Source organism: Notamacropus eugenii, chromosome 1, assembly GCF_028372415.1.
Source record: "Notamacropus eugenii isolate mMacEug1 chromosome 1, mMacEug1.pri_v2, whole genome shotgun sequence".
Taxonomy (NCBI): domain Eukaryota; kingdom Metazoa; phylum Chordata; class Mammalia; order Diprotodontia; family Macropodidae; genus Notamacropus; species Notamacropus eugenii.
In genome coordinates, this window is record NC_092872.1 from 541,185,276 (window position 1) to 541,205,983 (window position 20,708).

General features: G+C 36.1%; 1 protein-coding gene and 1 pseudogene across 2 annotated transcripts in view; one reads left to right on the plus strand and one right to left on the minus strand.

Moving 5' to 3' along the window:
• Positions 1–20,708, minus strand: part of FEZ2 (fasciculation and elongation protein zeta 2) — a 62,201-nt gene that overhangs the window by 6,159 nt on the left and 35,334 nt on the right. The window contains exons 6-7 of one of the 2 annotated variants that reach the window (XM_072634152.1): positions 3,727–3,807; positions 1,217–1,292 (exon numbers count right to left, since the gene is read on the minus strand). In XM_072634152.1, coding sequence (XP_072490253.1) covers positions 1,217–1,292; positions 3,727–3,807 — 157 coding nt within the window. The remainder of the gene's footprint in view (positions 1–1,216; positions 1,293–3,726; positions 3,808–20,708) is intronic. The other variant, XM_072634153.1, reaches the window with a different exon arrangement.
• Positions 4,013–7,494, plus strand: LOC140529733 (proteasome activator complex subunit 3-like; annotated as a pseudogene).

Genomic DNA, 20,708 nt, shown 5'->3' on the forward strand with positions numbered 1-20,708 from the left:
CTCTGAGGACCACCTCACACCTATTAGATTGGCTAATATGACAGAAAAGGAATATGACAAATGCTGGAGGAGATATGGAAAAATTGGGACATTAATACATTGTTGGTGGAGTTGTAAACATCCAACCATTCTGGAGAACAATTTGGAATACATGTCCAAAGGGCTATAAAACTGTGTATACCCTTTGATTCAGCAATACCACTAACATGTCTATTTCTTAAAGAGATAAGAGGAAAAGGAAAAAGACCTATACGTACATAAATATTTACAACAGCTCTCTTTGTGGTGACAAAACCTAGAAATAGAGGGGATGCCCCATCAACTGAGGAACAGCAGAACAAGTTGTGGTATATGATTGTGATAGAATACTTTTGTCCTATGAGAAATGACAAGTAAGATAGTTTCAGAAAAACCTGGGAAGACTTATATGAACTGATGTAAAATGAAGTGACCAGAACCAGAAGAACATTATACATAGTAACAACAATATTGTACAATGACCAACTGTAATCAACTTAGCAATACAGTGACCGAAGACAATTCCAAAGGACTTATGATGAAAAATACTATCCATCTCCAGAGAAATAACTAATGGTGTCTGAATGCAGATCAAAGCTTTTTTTTCTTTTTCAACTTTTTCTTTTTTGTGTGTGTGTTTTTTTTTGTAACACGGATAATGTGGAAATATATTATGCCTGACTGAACACATATAACCTGTATTAAATTGCTTGCCTTCTCAAGAAAGGGGGAAAAGAAGAAAGGGAGGGAGAAAATTTGGAACTCAAAATTTTAAAAAACCAATGTTAAAAAATCACTTTTACATATAATTGAGAAAATAAATTTTTAAAAATTAAAAAAGAACTACCAGTCTTCATTCCCAGGAATTCTAAGAAACTTCTCTTACCCAGAGGAGAGAGACAAACCCTAAGCATTACCTACAGTAGATGCATTATACCCTCTCTTATAAAGAAATCCCGGTGATCAAAAACTATAGGTAGAGGGTACACTACGCCAGGCAACAAACACCCAAGCTCCTCCCAACAGTTTTCAGCAGCTAGTCAGTTTCAGTGATTAGATGCAGAGGGAGGAAGTCTTCAATCTAGTACCTTTAGAAATTCTTTTTCCAACTGACATAAAAATATATCATTAAATGAAAACAGCGATTTTAGAGGTCAAAATAACAAAGAAGTTAATGGTTAAAATATACTTTGCTTACTTTTTGTTAATATTTGAAGATCTTCAACAGAAGGTGGTCCATTTTTTTTCTCATAAGGAATGACTGTTGTCAAGTACTGCCAAGTGAAAAGTGAAGAATGATTTACTTTAGTTATTGCACTTAATTACAAAAAATTCATTTAACAAAAAATCTAGTTACTTTGTAACATCAACACATTGCTATAGTAATCAATATGTGCAGTTATGTATTAGAAATAAAATTAAACTAATCTTTTTCATTTTTAACAAAATCAATCTAATTCATACAAAACCATTATTATACCTCATCTACAAAGTTAGTTTTTATTTCTATTATTGAAAAATTCACTCAAAGACAATTTATTCACTTTTAAAGCTGAAGTCTGTCCTAATTCTTCTTGCAGTTGTCCAATAAAATCTTTACTGGCATCTGCATAAAACAGTGACAGAGAAGTCACCAATCTGCATAGGTAGAGTTCCTCAACTGAAGGTCTCCTATATCAATTAAATCCCAGAACTAGTCGTCCCTAAAATGCACACCATCTTATTAACAATGTGTGCACAGCCTCCGCTTTTCTTGGTGAATTTCAGCTACATTTTATTTTGAAGAACAAAATGACAACTGCAAAAATACAGCACTTGCCAAAAGCTAATATAAATATATTTTCTTAAACATTAATGACATGGTATTATTACTTCTTAAATTATGTAAGTCGTTAAAAACATGAAGTTCACAGAAGAGAAAGAAGTGAGAACAGTTTACCAATAAAGGAGTAAATAGAGAGGCATTTTTTAGACAAATTATAAAACTTGTTAGCCATATCCTAAATCCACAAAACCTAAAAAATAATCACTTACTTTCTCCCATTCTGATCAAAATCTTAATTTTTCAATTTTTTTTTCAATTTTTATTTGGTACTTATTAAGTTGACAGACCAATTAACTCATCATACACTGAAGTAAAAAATTTGGAGCTAAAAGGGATTTTCAAGGTCATTTAGTCCAGGGCTTCTTAAACTTTTTCCACTCATGACCCTTTCAGCGCTTCTTAAATTGTGGGCCATGACAGGGTCATTTAAGAAGTGCTGATACAGTTCAACCCTCTCATTTTACAGATAAGGAAAGTGAGGCCCAAGGTCACACACAGGTAGTAGTAAGGAGGATTCAAATGCAGTTTCTCTCACTAATTCCAGTGCTCTCTCTAATATATCTCAATACATCTGTTACAGTGTTAGTATACTAGCACTGAATTCTTATCCCACTTAACTGACTTGAAAGAAATTATTTAATAGCAAGCAACTCAAATCCCATCTCCTGGAGGGAGACTCGTCAAGGACCTATACACCCTCTTTCTGATGGGGACTTTACCACAATAATGCTTAATGACACAACTGCAAGTGCTTCTTTGTTTAAAAAACACCTAGGACAAAAAAGCACCATCTTTTGATCTCATTATTTCAGTGCACTGCAGGAAACTTCCTGGCTGTAAGAGTACCAAAAGTCTTTGGCATACACACCCTATTCAAGTACAAACAATCTTTCAAGCAAATTTGATCCCAATTCTAAGGTGGAGTCAATTTGGGAGTAACTAGATTCAGCCCTACCCTGAACGACATGCATGCAACTTTCCTCTTTGACCTGCCTCTTAGACCTGAATTTGCCACTCCTTCTTAAATAGTACAGAGGAAAGATGCAAGCCAAGAAAAAAGACCCTGGGTTTTGGTTTCATCCCATCTAGAATCATATTTGGGCTAATGTTAAGACTAACCCTACCTATCACAAGTAATCAAGCTAAATGTAAATTTTCTCTTTAAAACTAGAAATTTAACATATCTCTTGTTAATGGAAATCTGCTGCTATATTTAAAAGGATTTTAATGTTAGAAAAGAGAAATTTGAAATGTTAGTAAGTTGTACATACTGTTGCAAACCTGAATTCTTATAAAAAAAGTTCATTAATGGTACTGGATGATCCATGTCCCCAAACTTCACTTATCAAAATTAATTCAGAATGGCAGGTTGTATAACTTACTTCAATATACTATGACCTACACATAGCTAAGCCCTGCTGTCTTCCAATACAAATAAAAGGAAAAGAATCCATCTACATATTTATGTATATGAGCCAAATCAAACAATAAAGGTGATAACATTTGACTTTTTTTCTAATGAAACATAAGATCATGTTATCTGTAATTCTGTACATATATGGAATAGCATCTTCTACTTAATTTTTTATAACAGCCTAATCATTTAAGTCTAAGCATGAAGACTACAGTTCTAAAATAAATGTGAATGAAGCCTCTGTGTGTGTGTGTGTGTGTGTGTGTGTGTGCATGTGTATTCTAACCTGAAAATTTTCTCCCTCAGGAAAAATTCTGCAAAATTAAATATATAGATGTCTGCTTGAACTTCTACTTTTCCCATATAAGTAATAGTCATATTGGTTAGTAAAACTAACAGCTTTCAGAATCTTGACTTACACAGAGATGCAACAAGCAGAGAATGAAGGAAAATAAAGATAACCGAGCACCTGTTTCTCTCCACCCGAATTCCCAAAGGTGTGGCGGAAGCCATTCTGAATGACATTTGAGATCCCTTCCATGCTGAAGCGCTAAAGGCAGCAAAATACGGTCAGGAAGAAAAGGATAGAGAAAGAAGTTCAAAGACTATTAGTAAGAATTTACCATGATGGCATAAGTGTCCACGAGACAAGCAGTTAGAAAAATGCCAATACTTATTCAGAAATAACATGCTCTCTTTGTGATTTTGTTTTCACAATTCAAAATAGAAGTTATAGATATCAGACAAGTATTTCCATGAATATTTTTACTGGATTCTGCTGCCAGGTAAATTTATTCCAAGGAAATGTTTTAAATAGAATATTATGATTTTTTTAGCTGAATACAGTTTTTAAGTCAAGTGGTAATTAAATTTAGATAGAAACAATATTTTAAGATAGTTTTTCAAAATTTTTATCTATTTTTTACCAAAATTCTATTAAACCGTATGCATGTTTTCAGTAAAAGTTTACGAGCCTCAGACAAAAATCATTTGCCAAATGTTAATACTCTTATTTGGGAAGCTACTTACTACTGCTTACCCATTTAGATGTTGACAAATTTGGGTTGCATGCAAATCAATAGAGAAATGGAATTTTGATCAGTAGATATGCTTTTGGAGAAAGTACAAATTTGCTAGACCTGTTCCCTAAAACTTCCATTTAAGTTCTAGGAAACAGCACTGGCCTAATACGACCAGCAAACTGTAGGACTTCCTAGAATTGACTTCCTGGAATATAGTGTCTGGGGGCAAGTTAAGCTTTTTCCCAACAACCTAACCTGATACATAACTAATCTAAAATTAAATCAGAAATGGAGTAGAGCTCTAGAAGAGCCTTAAGGCCTTGACTCGGCCACATCAGTCAGAATCCTACAGGAAAAGTGATTAAGAAAAATGATACCTAGAAAGAAAGAAGCCAATTCCTGGTAGACCTAGGACTTCTATTCCCCCCTACTTGTTAAGGGAAAGGTCAGTCAGTCAACACATTCATTTACTCAGTTCCTACCTTACAAAGAGTATCATAAGGAGGAGCAAAAGAAACAGGAGACAAGAGTCTATGACCTCAAGAAACTTTCAATCCAGTACTGGCTCTTCAATGATTGGTCACGTGACCTACCACAAGTTGCTTAACCTTGCTAAATCTCATTTTCATCATCTATAAAATAAGGGAGTTTGAATGAGTATCTAAAATCCATTTCTATTTCAAAATGCAATGATCTTGTGATTCTACTTTTGGAATACTGAAAATGATCATATTAAAATATCCAGATTTAAATATTTCAAATCACCAGTGATAATAAAATATTAGGACTTTACAGTTTACAAAGGACTTTATGTATATCTCATTTTTTTCTCAAAACAACTGAGGTAAGTACTACAAATTTTATTACTTTCATTTTACAGCTAAGGATGAGAAAAAGCAAATGACTAAACCAAATTCTCAAACCTGTCTTCTGACACTAAGTACAGTGTCTTTTTCACTACTTCAGCTGCTTCTCTGAAAAAAATGCAACTTCTATATGGGTTGCCAGAGTAGAAAGGGATTATCATTTCCTTATTCTTAAAAGCTATACTTCTCTGAACATAAAACAAGATTATAACAGCTTTTGTGGCAGTTACATCACACTGCTGATATAATTAGCCTGAATCTACCAAAACTCTAAGATCTTTTCAAACTGCTAACCTTTTTTCTTCCTACCCTATCTTTGTGAAACTGATTTTCCAAACCCAAACATAAGATATTATACCTATCCCTACTGAATTTCACTTTTTAGATTCGGCTCCATGATATATAGAGAGGAGACATCTTCTGGTATCCCGTCTCCATCATATAGTGTATTAGCTAACCCTCATATACCTAAGTCATCTGAAAATTTTATGTACAGGCCATTTCTGCCTTTAGCCAAGTCATTCATTAAAATGCTTAATAACAAAAGGCCAAGCCTAGATCCCTGGAATCCACCCTTCAACAATCCTAAATTGATAGTAAACCAACAATGACTATTCTTTTTTGTCTAATAGTTCAACAAAGTCAAAATCCATCCAATCTTCTAGCCCAATCACTTTTCAATTCTTTGCTAAAATCTATATAAACCAAATCTAAAGAATTCTCCTGATCAGTTTAAGTAACCCCATTTAAAAAAGGAAACAAGATTATTCTGGTGTAACCTCCTGTTAGTGAAAACATGATCGCTCTTTGTAACCACCTTTTAGACTTCTCACTAATTACATCTTTAGTGATCCATTATAGGATTTTACTGGGAATCAACATCAGGTTCACTGACTCATGGTTTTCTGACTCAGTTTTCTTCTCTTTTTCAACAAATAGGACATTTAGGAAGCCAGATAGGCAAGCAAGTGAGCAGGGAGGGAAGTATTAAGGTGGAAGGGAATAAATTAGAGAGGTAAATAGGCCAGTAGAGGCCCACAAGAAACTAAAAGCTGTCTCCTTCTTTGGTCTTCCACTGCTCCACTTCAGAGCTCCCAGTGGATTATATTCAGTTCAACCTAGCATTGGCCTAGAAGGCTGACAGTAGATCAGGAAATGAAGCTCAAAGTTGACTCTTTCAGGGAGCAGATGACAAGTAAGATGGAATACTTGGTGGCAAACTTTTTACCCAAAGAAGTTCTTAGAACTTGATAGTTACATGATTTAGCCTAGGCCCATTCAGTCATAAATTTTCCTATCCCCGATCCAATCCTTATCAACAGCCATGACAGGTCATATGGCCTCAATCTGAAGAAAAGGAGGTTAGATGAGTGCAAAGAAGCCTTCCAGGGCACCACAGTGTCAGTGATATCTAATGGGAAGTTAAAAGCAAACAGCAGCTATTGGACATTATTGAAAAAATAAAACCTAAATACCAAATATTGATCAAGAAATGCAACAGGATCAAAATGTGGTTAGAGGTCCTTATTTCCAATCTAGAGGATAGGAATAACTCTGTTATATTCATCCAGGCTAGGTGGCACAACAAATTAATAGATAGAGCACTGGTTCTGGAGTCAAGAACTGAGTTCAAATCCAACCTCAAACACCTACTAGCTGTATGACCCTAAGGAAACTATAAGAATTAGGACAGCAAGTAGTTAACTGTAAGAACTGAGTGACCCACACTGACTCCATCTCATGATTCTGGAGCTAACTCAATTCTCTTTCTATTCAATATGAGTCTAGTCCTACAACTCCTGTCTTGTAAGAAAACTCTATTCAATTGTGGAAATTTGGGAGGGAAAAAACCTTATTATATTGTTTGAACCTAGCCCTATGTGGCTGAGAAACTGGACTACCTCTACCTGCTGCTTGGAGACCCTTAACATAGGACCCAGGTTATGCTGACCAGAAACCTGGTCAGATACAAAGATTGCTGTAATGAGTTTTCTCACAAATCAAACAACCCCTATGTCTTATCTGAAACTGGCCCCATTCTGATCAATCAGTTATTATTTCCATGTTCCTTTGATTATTTATGGAGGCTTGGGAGGAGTGGGACACCTCTTTTCCTGAATTCAGGGAATTGCACCTGTTTACTTTTCCCCTCCCAACTTGAAGTCCTGAATCCGTCTTCCAATTAGAAGTCAGATTACACTATGTTGTATTGTTTCCTTTTAATTAACTGCCCTTATTTAATTGTTTTTAATGTATAAAAGTCTGTCTCCCTGTGTATTCAGGGTCCAGGCCCAAGCTGAGTTGGTCTGCTATGTGTTACTTAATAAACTGATAAGCTCAGAAGACTGAACCTTTGTTTCTCAATCATTTCATTTTTCACAACCCTGGGCAAGTCACTTAACCCTGTTTCCCTCATTTTCCTCGTCTGTAACATGAGCTGGAGAAGAAAATGGCAAATGACTAGTATCTTTGCCAAGAAAACCCCAGAAGAGTCAGACATAACTAAAAAACAACTAAACAACAACAATCCTTCTAGAGGAGAATGCTGCAAAACTAAGAACTGTGTTACAGAACTAAGGACCATGTAAAGTGAAGCTACATCTTTTGTGGAACATCTTTCTAGATATTACAAGATTGGTTTCTAAAGTACATAAATATCCAATTGGTTTCTAAAATACATAAATATCCCCATGTGGAATACTATCAACATATATTGAAAAATTGATGAGAAAGCATACATCAGCCTTTAGCAATTTAAAAGGAACCAATACATTACTTTATAAGACATGACACAGAAAAACATTAAGATCAAGCAGTCCCAGAAAAACAATGCAGATTCTCAACTCCTGCCATGGTCAGAGCTAGAACACTGCAAGTCTGGCTCAAGATGGACACCGCCTTGGTTTCATTGTCTCTCTTCTCTTTTTAGACTCCATGAAGTTCTCATGTTGTTCTGTGACTTGTTTACTTCTTATTTCAGTCCTCGGGAATACTCTCCTACTCTAAAATTTCCATTCTCAGTCTGCCTTTTCAAGATCCATTTCTGGGGGAGGAGCCAAGATGGAGGAGTAGAAAGATACACATATGCTAGCTCCAAACCCACAGCCCATAAAATATCTGTAAAGAAGAACTCCCAACAAATTCTGGAGCAGCAGAAGCCACAGAACAACGGAGTGGAAGAGATTTCTGTTCCAGAGAGCCCTGAAAAACCAACACGAAAGGTCCGTTATGCCCTGGACCCGGAGCAGAGCCCAGCCCTACCTTGGCCACGAGGCACCCACCAAGAGGAGCACATCCGAGCTGGCTTCAGGGACAGAATCTCCAGCAGCCAAGCAGGTCCCTCCACCCACAGGTGCCAAAGGTCTGTGGGAGGGTCTTTTCAGCTCCCTCAGATCCATTGTTGAAGGTCTCCACATAAACCTCCTGAGGGAACTGAGCCCCGTGTGGCAGCCCTGCCCCCACCTGAGCACCTGAACTTAATCTCACACTGAATAGCAGCCCCGCCCCCACCCAAAACCCTGAGGCTGGGAAGCAGCATTTGAATCTCAGACCCCAAGCGCTGGCTGGGCAGATCTTGAGGCGTGGTGGGTATGGAGAGAACACTCAGAAGTCACGTCACCGGCTGGGAAAATGCCCAGAAAAGGGGGAAAAAAAATAAGACTATAGAAGGTTACTTTCTTGTTGAACAGATATCTCCTCCCTTCCTTTCTGATGAGGAAGAACAATGCTTACCATCAGGGAAAGACATAGAAATCAAGGCTTCTGTATCCCACACATCCAAAATAAATATTCAGTGGGCTCAGGCCATGGAAGAGCTCAAAAAGGATTTTGAAAATCAAGTTAGAGAGGTGGAGGAAAAACTGGGAAGAGAAACAAGAGAGATGCAAGAAAAGCATGAAAAGCAGGTCAACACCTTGCTAAAGGAGACTCCAAAAAATGCTGAAGAAAATAACACCTTAAAAACTAGGCTAACTCAACTGGCAAAAGAGGTTCAAAAAGCCAATGAGGAGAAGAATGCTTTCAAAAGCAGAATTAGCCAAATGGAAAAGGAGATTCAAAAGCTCACTGAAGAAAATAGTTATTTCAAAATTAGAATGGAACAGATGGAGGCTAATGACTTTATGAGAAACCAAGAAATCACAAAACAAAACCAAAAGAATGAAAAAATAGAAGAGAATGTGAAATATCTCATTGGAAAAACAACTGACCTGGAAAAGACAATTAAAAAATTATGGGACTACCTGAAAGCCATGATCAAAAAAAAGAGCCTAGACATCATCTTTCATGAAATTATCAAGGAAAACTGCCCTGATATTCTAGAACCAGAAGGCAAAATAACTATTCAAGGAATCCACCAATCACCACCTGAAAGAGATCCAAAAAGAGAAACTCCCAGGAACATTGTGGCCAAATGCCAGAGTTCCCTGGTCAAGGAGAAAATATTGCAAGCAGCTAGAAAGAAACAATTCAAGTATTGTGGAAATACAATCAGGATAACACAAGATCTAGCAGCTTCTACATTAAGGGATCGGGGGGCGTGGAATATGATATTCCAGAAATCAAAGGAATTAGGACTAAAACGAAGAATCACCTACCCAGCAAAACTGAGTATAATACTTCAGGGGAAAAAATGGTCTTTCAATGAAATAGAGGACTTTCAAGAATTCTTGATGAAAAGACCAGAGCTGAAAAGAAAATCTGACTTTCAAACACAAGAATGAAGAGAAGTGTGAAAAGGTAAACAGCAAAGAGAAGTCATAAGGGACTTATAAAAGTTGAACTGTTTACATTCCTACATGGAAAGACAATATTTGTAACTCTTGAAACTTTTCAGTATCTGGGTACTGGGTGGGATTATACACACACATGCACACGCACACACACATAGAGACAGAGTGCGCAGAGTGAATTGAATAGGATGGGATCATATCTTAAAAAAATGAAATTAAGTGGTGAGAGAGAAATATATTGGGAGGAGAAAGGGAGAAATGGAATGGGGCAAATTATCTCTCATAAAAGAGGCAAGCAAAAGACTTTTTAGTGGAGGGAAAAAGAGGGGTGGTGAGAGAAAAACATGAAGTTTACTCTCATCACATTCCACTAAAAGAAGGAATAAAATGCACACTCATTTTGGTATGAAAACCTATCTTACAATACAGGAAAGTGGAGGAGAAGGGGATAAGCACGGTAGGGGGGGATGATGGAAGGGAGGGCTGTGGGAAGAGGGAGCAATTTGAGGTCAACATTCTTGGGGAGGGACAGGATCAAAAGAGAGAACAGAAGCAATGGGGGGCAGGATAGGATAGAGGGAAATATAGTTAGTCTTACACAATATGACTATTATGGAAGTCATTTGCAAAACTACACAGATATGGCCTGTATTGAATTGTTTGCCTTCCCAAAGGGAATGGGTGGGGAGGGAGGGATGAAGAGAAATTGGAACTCAAAGTTTTAGGAACAACTGTCGAGTTCTGTTCTTGCTACTAGGAAATAAGAAATACAGGTAAAGGGGCATAGAAAGTTATCTAACCCTACAGGACAAAAGAGAAGATGGGGACAAGGGAAGGGAGGGATGATAGAAGAGAGGGCAGATTGGTGATAGGAGCGATTAGAATGCTTGGTGTTTTGGGGTGGGCGGAGGGGACAAATGGGGAGAACATTTGGAACCCAAAATTTTGTGAAAATGAATGTTAAAAGTTAAATAAATAAATTTAAAATTAAAAAAAAAGATCCATTTCTGGAGTATTTGCATACATGTGTTTATGTACATATACACTTTCTCCTGAACTCTTTCCCTATCCCTTCTTCCTCCCTCCCCTTGGTGTCTTGCTCCATATGTCTCCTTTTCAATAACTTGGTTAGATGGGACTTGGAAATGAAGAACTTAGTTTTTATTTCAGGGAATAAGGGGACCTGAACTTGCCTCTTGTGGCATATAAAATGTTGGAGTTACCCTTGTGATGACTTGGGACAAGTGGGAGAATGTTGTTTCCTGAAGTACATCTTCCTATCACAAGGACCTTTGTAAATATTGGACTTTCAACTGAGCTACTGACTCTTTCAGAGGTCCTTTGAAGTCTTTATTGTGAGGTTTTCAGTTTTGCATATATAGCTCTGCTACTACATCCATATTCATGATTCTCTTATTCAACCTCCCATGTCCTTGTCAGTTATCCCAACATAATTTTCAGCTTATAAAACTAATTATAAAAACTATTATTTTCACAGTTAGGGGACCAAACACTAATTTAGCATTAATTTTAGTACCACATTTAAAATAAAAAGAACAGGACACTAGTGCCAGCCCTGCTCATTACCATTCTGTCACCTTGACAAGGTTCTTTGTCTTCTTGGCCTTCAGTTTTCTCATCATTATAGTTAAGGCGGCTGGCTGTCCTAGATGATGTCTAAGAGTGCCTCTCACCTTAAATCCCATCATCCTACACTGAAATGAAGATGCAAATATCAACCTCTGAAAATATATATGTATATCAGATTTGGAGAAGAAAGGAGGGAGGGAGAAAGAAGCAAACAAACTTCTTATGGTCCTGGACATTATGACAGGATCAAAGATTTATGGCTAAAAATTACCTTGGAGGTCACTTAGTCCAAAATCCTTATTTGGTAGATAAAAAACTAAGTCCGAGCTTGTGAGAAGTATGAGGAAACTTAAATGAACTAATACAGAGTAAAATAAACAAAACTGTAAAAATAATAAACACAACAAATACAACAATATAAGTGGAAAGATAAAAAAATGAAACTAAATATGGTATAATTATAATGACCAAGCTTGGCTCCCAAAAAGAATCCATCAACAAGCAATTATTAGGTGATTACTATGTACCAGGCACTGTGCTAAGTGATAAGGATTTTTAAAAAAAAGGAGCAAAAACAGTCCCTAACCTCAAGAAACTATTAATTTATTGGGGAAGAACACATGTAAATAACTAAGTATATTTAAGATACTTATAGAACAAATAGAAGGCAATCACAGATGGTAAAGCACTAGCAACTGGGAGATCAGGAATGCTACAGAAGAGGAAAATACTTCTTCCTCTCTTCATTGAAGGGCTGAGAGACTGTGGGCATGAAACACTGCATATACTATCAGACTCAACTGATAGGTTGGTTAGTTTTGTTGAATTTTTTTTTTCTCTTCTTTTACTCTTTATTACAAGGGATGACTTTCTGATTTGGGAAGAAGGAATACATTCAGAAATGTAGATGATATAAAGAAAATATCAATACAAATTTTAAATTAAAAATATAGAGGAATACAGAAAACACTTTTTTAAATAAGAGTTCAAAAGTGGCATATTCACATATTGCCAGGATTTTTTTAAAGTAGAGGAGAAATAATTAGAAAAAAATATTGGATTACATTAATTTATCATAATTTCAACTTGCATTTTAAAGTCTTTGCAGACAGGAACCACCTCAGGTATTCCTTTTGTATGCCAGAGATGATTGCTTATAATAAACATTCTATATACACACCTGCTGACTTGAGTTAACTTGACACCATTTATAAATGGTATGTAACAAAGTGGTAAAGAGATTTCATATCTTACATAATCCTAAAAATCACATCTTAACCATACAGTACAATACATATGGAATCAACACTTAAAAGATGATGCATTCAGATGTAACGAACAAAATACCAGACTGTTAAAATAGAACATCTTAGACTGACAGTTGAAAAGTACTTTAAAGGTTAAAGAGTTCAAACCCCTCATTATAGAGGAGGAAAATGAGGCCAGAAAAGTTAAATAAGCTGACCAAAATCATATAGTTAGCAATATAAACACCAGTCCTTCACTGACATAATAATTTATTATAGAACCTTAAAGAAAGCAACAGATCTTGAGATAACAGTTTTTTGACCTGAGGAAGTTTAATTAAATTTAATTTAAATTTAAATTTAACCAAGGAAGTTAAATTAAATATCTAATTTCCCTCCCTACAATTCTACAAAATCAACCAATTAATAAATATGTATACTTAATACCTAATAGCAGCATAGTACAAGATCTACGCAGTTCCCACTCTAAAAAAGTGTTTAATTTATTTTGGCCAACAAGATATAAACCACATGAAAAATTAAACAACACAATGGAGGTGACAAAGGAAATACAGAAGTTGTGGGATAAAAGGAAAGTAGCAACTATCGGAAAATAAGGGAAATAGAAGGTTGAAGTGGAAAAACAAAGTAACAAAGACAAAGAGGAAATTAGGCATGAGAGAAAAGAAAGTTGTCCTTAAGAGATAAAGTGACAGCTCCACATAAATTTTTTTTAAATTGTTAAAAACAAGATTTTTTAAAACTGTCATATAAACTCACATGTAGCAAGCACTGCATAAAATGATGAACTTTCCTTCTACCTTCCCCCCTCAATGTCAAAGCAATTGAAATAAAAATGGCAAAATTCAAAGAAATAGGTTAAACTTTTCTTGTTGGTAACCTTTACCTCATTCAGAAGACTGCACTGTGAATTTTGAACCAACACAGCACTGAGATATACTTGTGGTTCTTTAGCTGAGTGAGAAGAATGGCCTAGTCCACATGAGAGTTTCGTGTGTTGGAATGAACAATACAAGGGTACAATGAATTGGACAGGTTTTGCTGTCCATCTGCTGACTCAATAAATCCAAACAATGATGAAACCACGCCTCAAGGTTACAAACACAAAACAAAGTAAAGGTTATGCATAAATAAAAAGTTGTAAATTTTAATTAAAATAAGTGATAGTAATAGCTATGATAGAAAATTCAATTTACTCAATGTTTATTAGACGTTTAGAAGTTCATTCCTCTAATTAAACAAGAGCTAACCATTTCCAAAATTAAAACGGAAAATATGAATGGCAGGCTGAATTTACACAGATTTAAGTAGGTGAAGATATTTTTTTTTTGGAATCTATCTAATCCCTTTTTTTACTAGATTTCTCACAAAACAATGATGATATCCACGTAATATGCCCCTTGCAGAAGGGAATTTTTGATAAGACCATATTTAAGAAGTAGGGAAATGATTAAGTATTACAATATTTACCTAATTACTAATTCTGCTACTGAAAAAGTGCCAAAGAAACATTAATACGTAAACTGGGGGAGTTAATTACTTGGTCCAGTGTTTAAGTAACATTACTCATACTTGAGAATGTGCACAACTGTCTAATGACTACTTCCTTCCCTAGTTGAGTACATCCTTAAACTGGTCATCCACAGGAAGATTTTTTTTTTGCATAAAACTAGAAGCAACTAAGTATAAATAAGATGTAAAAAGCAAAGTTAGAGGGAATAGCCACATTTTCCAAGATCTTCAAGTCTACATATAAATGTTCTAAAAAGCTAAAACTCTAGGGTCTAGAATTCCTCCCATCAACGTCTCTATAACCCTGTCGATAACCCTATTCCTAAAGAAATTTAGAAATTAGAATAATTTAATCTTTTAAAAAGTTAATTCACATTTTTCTTCTCCTTAACCATAATAAATAGTATTTCAGATTCTCTTCGCTGAAATACTGGCTTTAAAAACTGAAGATAATCTATAAAATAAAAATTACTATTTTTGACTGATTGGAAAACACTCTAAAAATTTAAAATCAAAAATAATCTGATACACACACATACACATGCACACAAACACACACACACACACACATACACACACACACAACACACCTCCCCTGCCCCATGTTGAATACCATACTGATCCTGGTCAAGGAAATGAAGGCAGTTGGATAAAAATGGGCCAACATATATTATATATGTGTGTGTGTGTGTGTGTGTGTGTGTGTGTACATATATATATATATATGCATATGTTATATATATTACAATAGAAATTATCCTATTGCTATCATACCGTTTTCTCCAAATGTTTCCTAATAGTAAGCAAATTCTATGAGTGGGATCAGACCAGATTTTTTTTTATGCCTGAATCTCAAAGTAGAAATATGTTTAAGGAGAACCAGAATGCTCCTGGAAACAAATTCACATTTCTAGCCTCTCTCCAATAACATTTTCTATACCCAAGAGTTCAAAATTTTGAGAAGAAAGTAAAGAAACAAAATTATCATTTATTACTGTATGACATAAATCATTTTCAATAAAATTTAGATGATACAATCTCCAAATGCGAAATTTTGGGTTTGCCAGATTTTTTTTAATAAGGGAAAATTTTTTTGTTCAATATGATCAGAATATAGAAGCAAAGAAACCTATTCATTTTTGACTTAACCAATGGCTTTACAAGAAGGTAGAAAAAGTTTTTATATCAACTAAAATTACTGTTTAAATATAGTTAAAACAAACTTTCACATGTGTTTCAAGCATGGAGCAAAAGGCAAAAAAACTGAATTGAAATATGACAATAAAGGTCTTAAGATATTTTGTTCAAAATAAAGAATTTCTATTTTGCAAGTGTTCCACTATAATAAAAAAAAAGAGCAATAACAAGATTTCCAAGGCCACTAAGCTAACATGAACTGAGATCTAATTGGAATAGACCCAGTCTAACCTTTCTTTCCTTCTGAAGTATATTCTAAAATTTTATTCAATTGTCAGTAAATTTGGTAATGAAATTAAACTGCCACTAAGTATTTTTGAAAATTATTTAAGGCTGGAATGAAAAAAATCATTACTAGCCATTATATCAATTTGTGTTTGGTCATTCTGAGCATCTATTAGGACAAACCACATATTGGAATATTGTGACTTTGACACAGACTTTTCATATCTTCTTTACACATGGAATGGGCACAGTTGGTGTCAACATTTTGGTTGGACTATGGTAAAGTCTAGTGTTGTCATTATGTGACAAACAATAATCAACATGAAATACTGTCAAATAATGCAAAAATACCAAAAACAGATCATAAATAGTGAGTGCTCTATTTTATACACAAAAACAAATCGGTATCACTGGCGACAAGAAATTTTGGACCACCTCTTTAAAGCATGTAATAATTGACAATAAATTTATACATTTATGTAAAATCTCCCTAAAACTTAAGATATGCATGTTTTATTAACAAAACTACTTCAAATATGATTAAATGCTCAAAAATAAACACAATCTCAGTTTTGGAAATGCCTTTATAATATCCAATTCTAAGCAAAGATGTACTTTCATTTTCTAGTTGATTGACAGTCATAACATATTGTCTCCCTCATGTGAATATTAATTCGGAAGCAACATGGTAAACCAAAATAGCTCATGTTTTAGAATAAAAGGACCTGTGTTCAAATCCAACTTCTGCTCATTTCTGTGTGATCCTGGGCAAGTCCTCAGTTTCAACAGCCCATAAAATAAGGAAACTGGACTAGATGACTTTTAAAATTCTTTCCAATCCTAAATCTACGATCCTACAATTTATCTGTTAAGAAAATTTTATAAAAGGTACATTTATAAGTTACTCTATTTAAATATTTAACATATTTTACTAATGTAGAGTACCTATAAAAGTATCAGTATAGTGATGAATACCTTAATAAAACAATTATATTTTTTCAGATGTATCAAAAATAGTTGGGGAATTTAAATCTTTTTTTATGGTAATGCCTGCTTCTTGCTATTGATGCTTGGATTGGTGAGCTCTCATAAAATAATGCTCTAAATAATGAAAACAATAGACATTTATAACACTCAAAAGTTTACAAAACTTTTATGTACATTTTAGCTTCAGATTACCTATTAAAGTAGGTGATATTATTATTCCCATTTTATAGATGAGAAAAGCCAGGCCAAAAGAAGTTAAATGATTTGCCCATGGTCACACAGGCAGTGCCAGAAGTGAAATCTTAAACCAAACTCTTTCTATCCAAGGTAAAGATCTCAGATATTCCAGGCCAGAGGTCAGTAAACATTTTCCTGTAAGGCTCAGATAATAAATATTTTAGACTTTGCAGAACAAGAGACAAGATCAAGGATATTATGCAGTTACATAACAAGAAACAAATCTCCACAAATTTTTATCAACAAAACTAAAAATATGACAACAGTGAAATTTTTTGTAATACAAGCCTACTGACAAAAAGAATGTTATTCTCTTTTTCTGGGAGGGGGAGACAACATTTCACTTTGAGGTTCAAAGTTAGTATTCCCTATCATCAAAATAGACTGCAAATCTTCATTTGTTAATGCTAATGTATAATAAGATTTTTACCTGCTTTATCTTTGAAAATGTTTTTTCACAGACACTGATATCAATGCACAAGCATGATTTCAATTGAGCATATTCATCTCTTAAAAGGCATTTATAGAATTCTACTAGATTTTTTTCTTCAGATTTGCCTTTTGGCATATTATTACATTAAAGATTAATCACTTCCAATTGAAGGTAAGGTAGAAGCTCCTCAATAGCACAGTTAAATGAATCTTGAAATGTGGACATTTCTTTTGCACTTACATCTATTCAAAAAGTGATGCTAGAACTAGTTTGAGCTTAGGAAAGACATCTACTGCAAATTTGTATGGCAATGGAGATCTCACTTCTGGTTTTAGTTTTTGATAGCAAAAGAAGAGTACAAAGCAGCTGGACATTAGTTATGATTCAAATGCTAATTTTCATCAATTTTCTACAGTACAAGTTTCCCATAAAAGTGCTGTTTTGCCTTATAATTTTAGGTTGAATTCATTAAGAAATAACATCAAGTATAGAAGAAAAGCTATTCTAAGAGGCATTAATCATGGAAAGGCACTTAAAATGGTTTTTTCATTACAATGAGTATATCATTCATACTCTTGAGAAAATAAGTGAAGAGTAGCAAATAAGAAAGGAAATAGAGGGACGGAGCCAAGATGGCAGAGTAGAAACACACAAATACGCTAGCCCTGAACCCACAGCCCATGAAATATCTGTAGAAAAGAGCTGCCAATAAATTCGGGAGCAGGAGAAGCCACAGAAGCGGGGTGGATGTGATTTCTGTTCCAGAGAGCCTGAAAACCTCTCACAAAAGGTTCTTTGCGCTGTGGCCGCGGAGCTGCGCCCAGCCCTGCGTTGACCGCCCAGCGCTGAGAGGAGCAGATCCGAGCAGGCTTCAGGGACAGAATCTCCAGCAGCCGCCCAGGTCCCTCCACCCACAGGTGACAAAGGTCGGTGAGAGGCTCTCTTTGGCGGGCCAAGAGGGGAGTGGGGAGCCCCCATGACTCAGGCCCCCTCGGGAGGCACCAACGGAGGTGGGAACAGACTGGGGCTCCCCAAGCAGGCAGGAGCCTGGATCCATTGTTGAAGGTCTCTGCATAAACCCCCTGAGGGAACTGAGCCTAAGAGGTGGCCCTGCCCCCACCCGGGCAGCTGAACTTGATCTTACACTGAATAGCAGCCTTGCCCCCACCCAAAGCCCTGAGGCTGGGAAGCAGCATTTGGGTCTCAGACCCCAAGCGCTGGCTGGGAGGATCCAGAGGCAAGGTGGGGGTGAGGAGAATATTCAGAGGTCAAGTCACTGGCTGGGAAAATGCCCAGAAAAGGGAAAAAAACCAAGACTATAGAGGGTTACTTTCTTGGTGAACAGGTTTCTCCTCCCCTCCTTTCTGATGAGGAAGAGCGGTGCTCACCATCAGGGAAAGACACGGAAGTCGGGGCTTCTGCATCCCAGCCCATTCAATGGGCTCAGACCATGGAAAAACTCAAAAAGGGCTAAGAAAATTTTGAAAATTATGTTAGGGGACTGGAGGAAAAACTGGGAAGAGCAATCAAAGACATGCAAGCAAAGTATGAACAGCAGATCAGCACCCTGCTAAAGGAGACCCAAAAAAATGCTGAAGAAAATAACACCCTGAAAAATAGACTAACTCAATTGGCAAAGGAGGTTCAAGAAGCCAATGAGGAGAAGAATGCTTTCAAAAGCAGAATTAGCCAAATGGAAAAGGAGATTCAAAAGCTCACTGAAGAAAATAGTTATTTCAAAATTAGAATGGAACAGATGGAGGCTAATGACTTTATGAGAAACCAAGAAATCACAAAACAAAACCAAAAGAATGAAAAAATGGAAGATAATGTGAAATATCTCATTGGAAAAACAACTGACCTGGAGAACAGATCCAGGAGAGACAATTTAAAAATTATGGGACTACCTGAAAGCCATGATCAAAAAAAGAGCCTAGACATCATGTTTCATGAAATTATCAAGGAAAACTGCCCTAATATTCTAGAACCAGAGGGCAAAATAAATATTGCAAGAATCCACCGATCACCACCTGAAAAAGATCCAAAAAGAGAAACTCCTAGGAATATTGTGGCCAAATTCCAGAGTTCCCAGGTCAAGGAGAAAATATTGCAAGCAGCTAGAAAGAAACAATTCAAGTATTGTGGAAATACAATCAGGATATTACAAGATCTAGCAGCTTCTACATTAAGGGATCGAAGGGCATGGAATAGGATATTCCAGAAGTCAAAGGAACTAGGACTAAAACCAAGAATCACCTACCCAGCAAAACTGAGTATAATACTTCAGGGGAAAAATTGGTCTTTCAATGAAATAGAGGACTTTCAAGCATTCTTGATGAAAAGACCAGAGCTGAAAAGAAAATCTGACTTTCAAACACAAGAATGAAGAGAAGCATGAAAAGGTAAACAGCAAAGAGAAGTCATAAGGGACTTACAAAAGTTGAACTGTTTACATTCCTACATAGAAAGACAATATTAGTAACTCTTGAAACTATTCAGTATCTGGGTACTGGGTGGGATTACACACACACACATGCACACGCACACACACACACACAGAGACAGAGTGCGCAGAGTGAATTGAATAGGATGGGATCATATCTTAAAAAAAAAAAATGAAATCAAGCAGTGCGAGAGAAATATATGGGAGGAGAAAGGGAGAAATGGAATGGGGCAAATTATCTCTCATAAAAGAGACAAGCAAAAGACTTTTTTAGTTTGGGGAAAAAGAGGGGAGGTGAGAGAAAAACATGAAGTTTACTCTCATCACATTCCACTAAAGGAAGGAATAAAATGCACACTCATTTTGGTATGAAAACCTATCTTACAATACAGGAAAGTGGGGGATAAGGGGATAAACAGGTTGGGAGGGACGATGGAAGGGAGGGCATGGGGAGGAGGGAGCAATTTGAGGTTGACACTCATGGGGAGGGACAGGATCAAAAGAGAGAACAGAAGTAATTGGGGGCAGGATAGGATGGAGGGAAATATAGTTAGTCTTACACAACACGACTATTATGGAACTCATTTGCAAAACTATACAGATGTGGCCTATATTGAATTGCTTGCCTTCCAAAGAGAGGGGGTGGGGAGGGAGGGAGGAAAAGAAGTTGGAACTCAAAGTTTTAGGAACAATTGTCGAGTACTGTTCTTGCCGCTAGGAAATAAGAAATACAGGTAAAGGGGTTTAGAAAGTTATTTGGCCCTACAGGACAGAGGAGAGGATGGAGACAAGGGCAGAGAGGAATGATGGAGGAGAGAGCAGATTGGTGATGGGGGCAATTGGAATGCTCGGTGTTTTGGGGGAGGGGAGCGAACAAGCGGGGAGAAAATTTGGAGCCCAAAATTCTGTGAAAATGAATGTTAAAAGTTAAATTTAAAAAA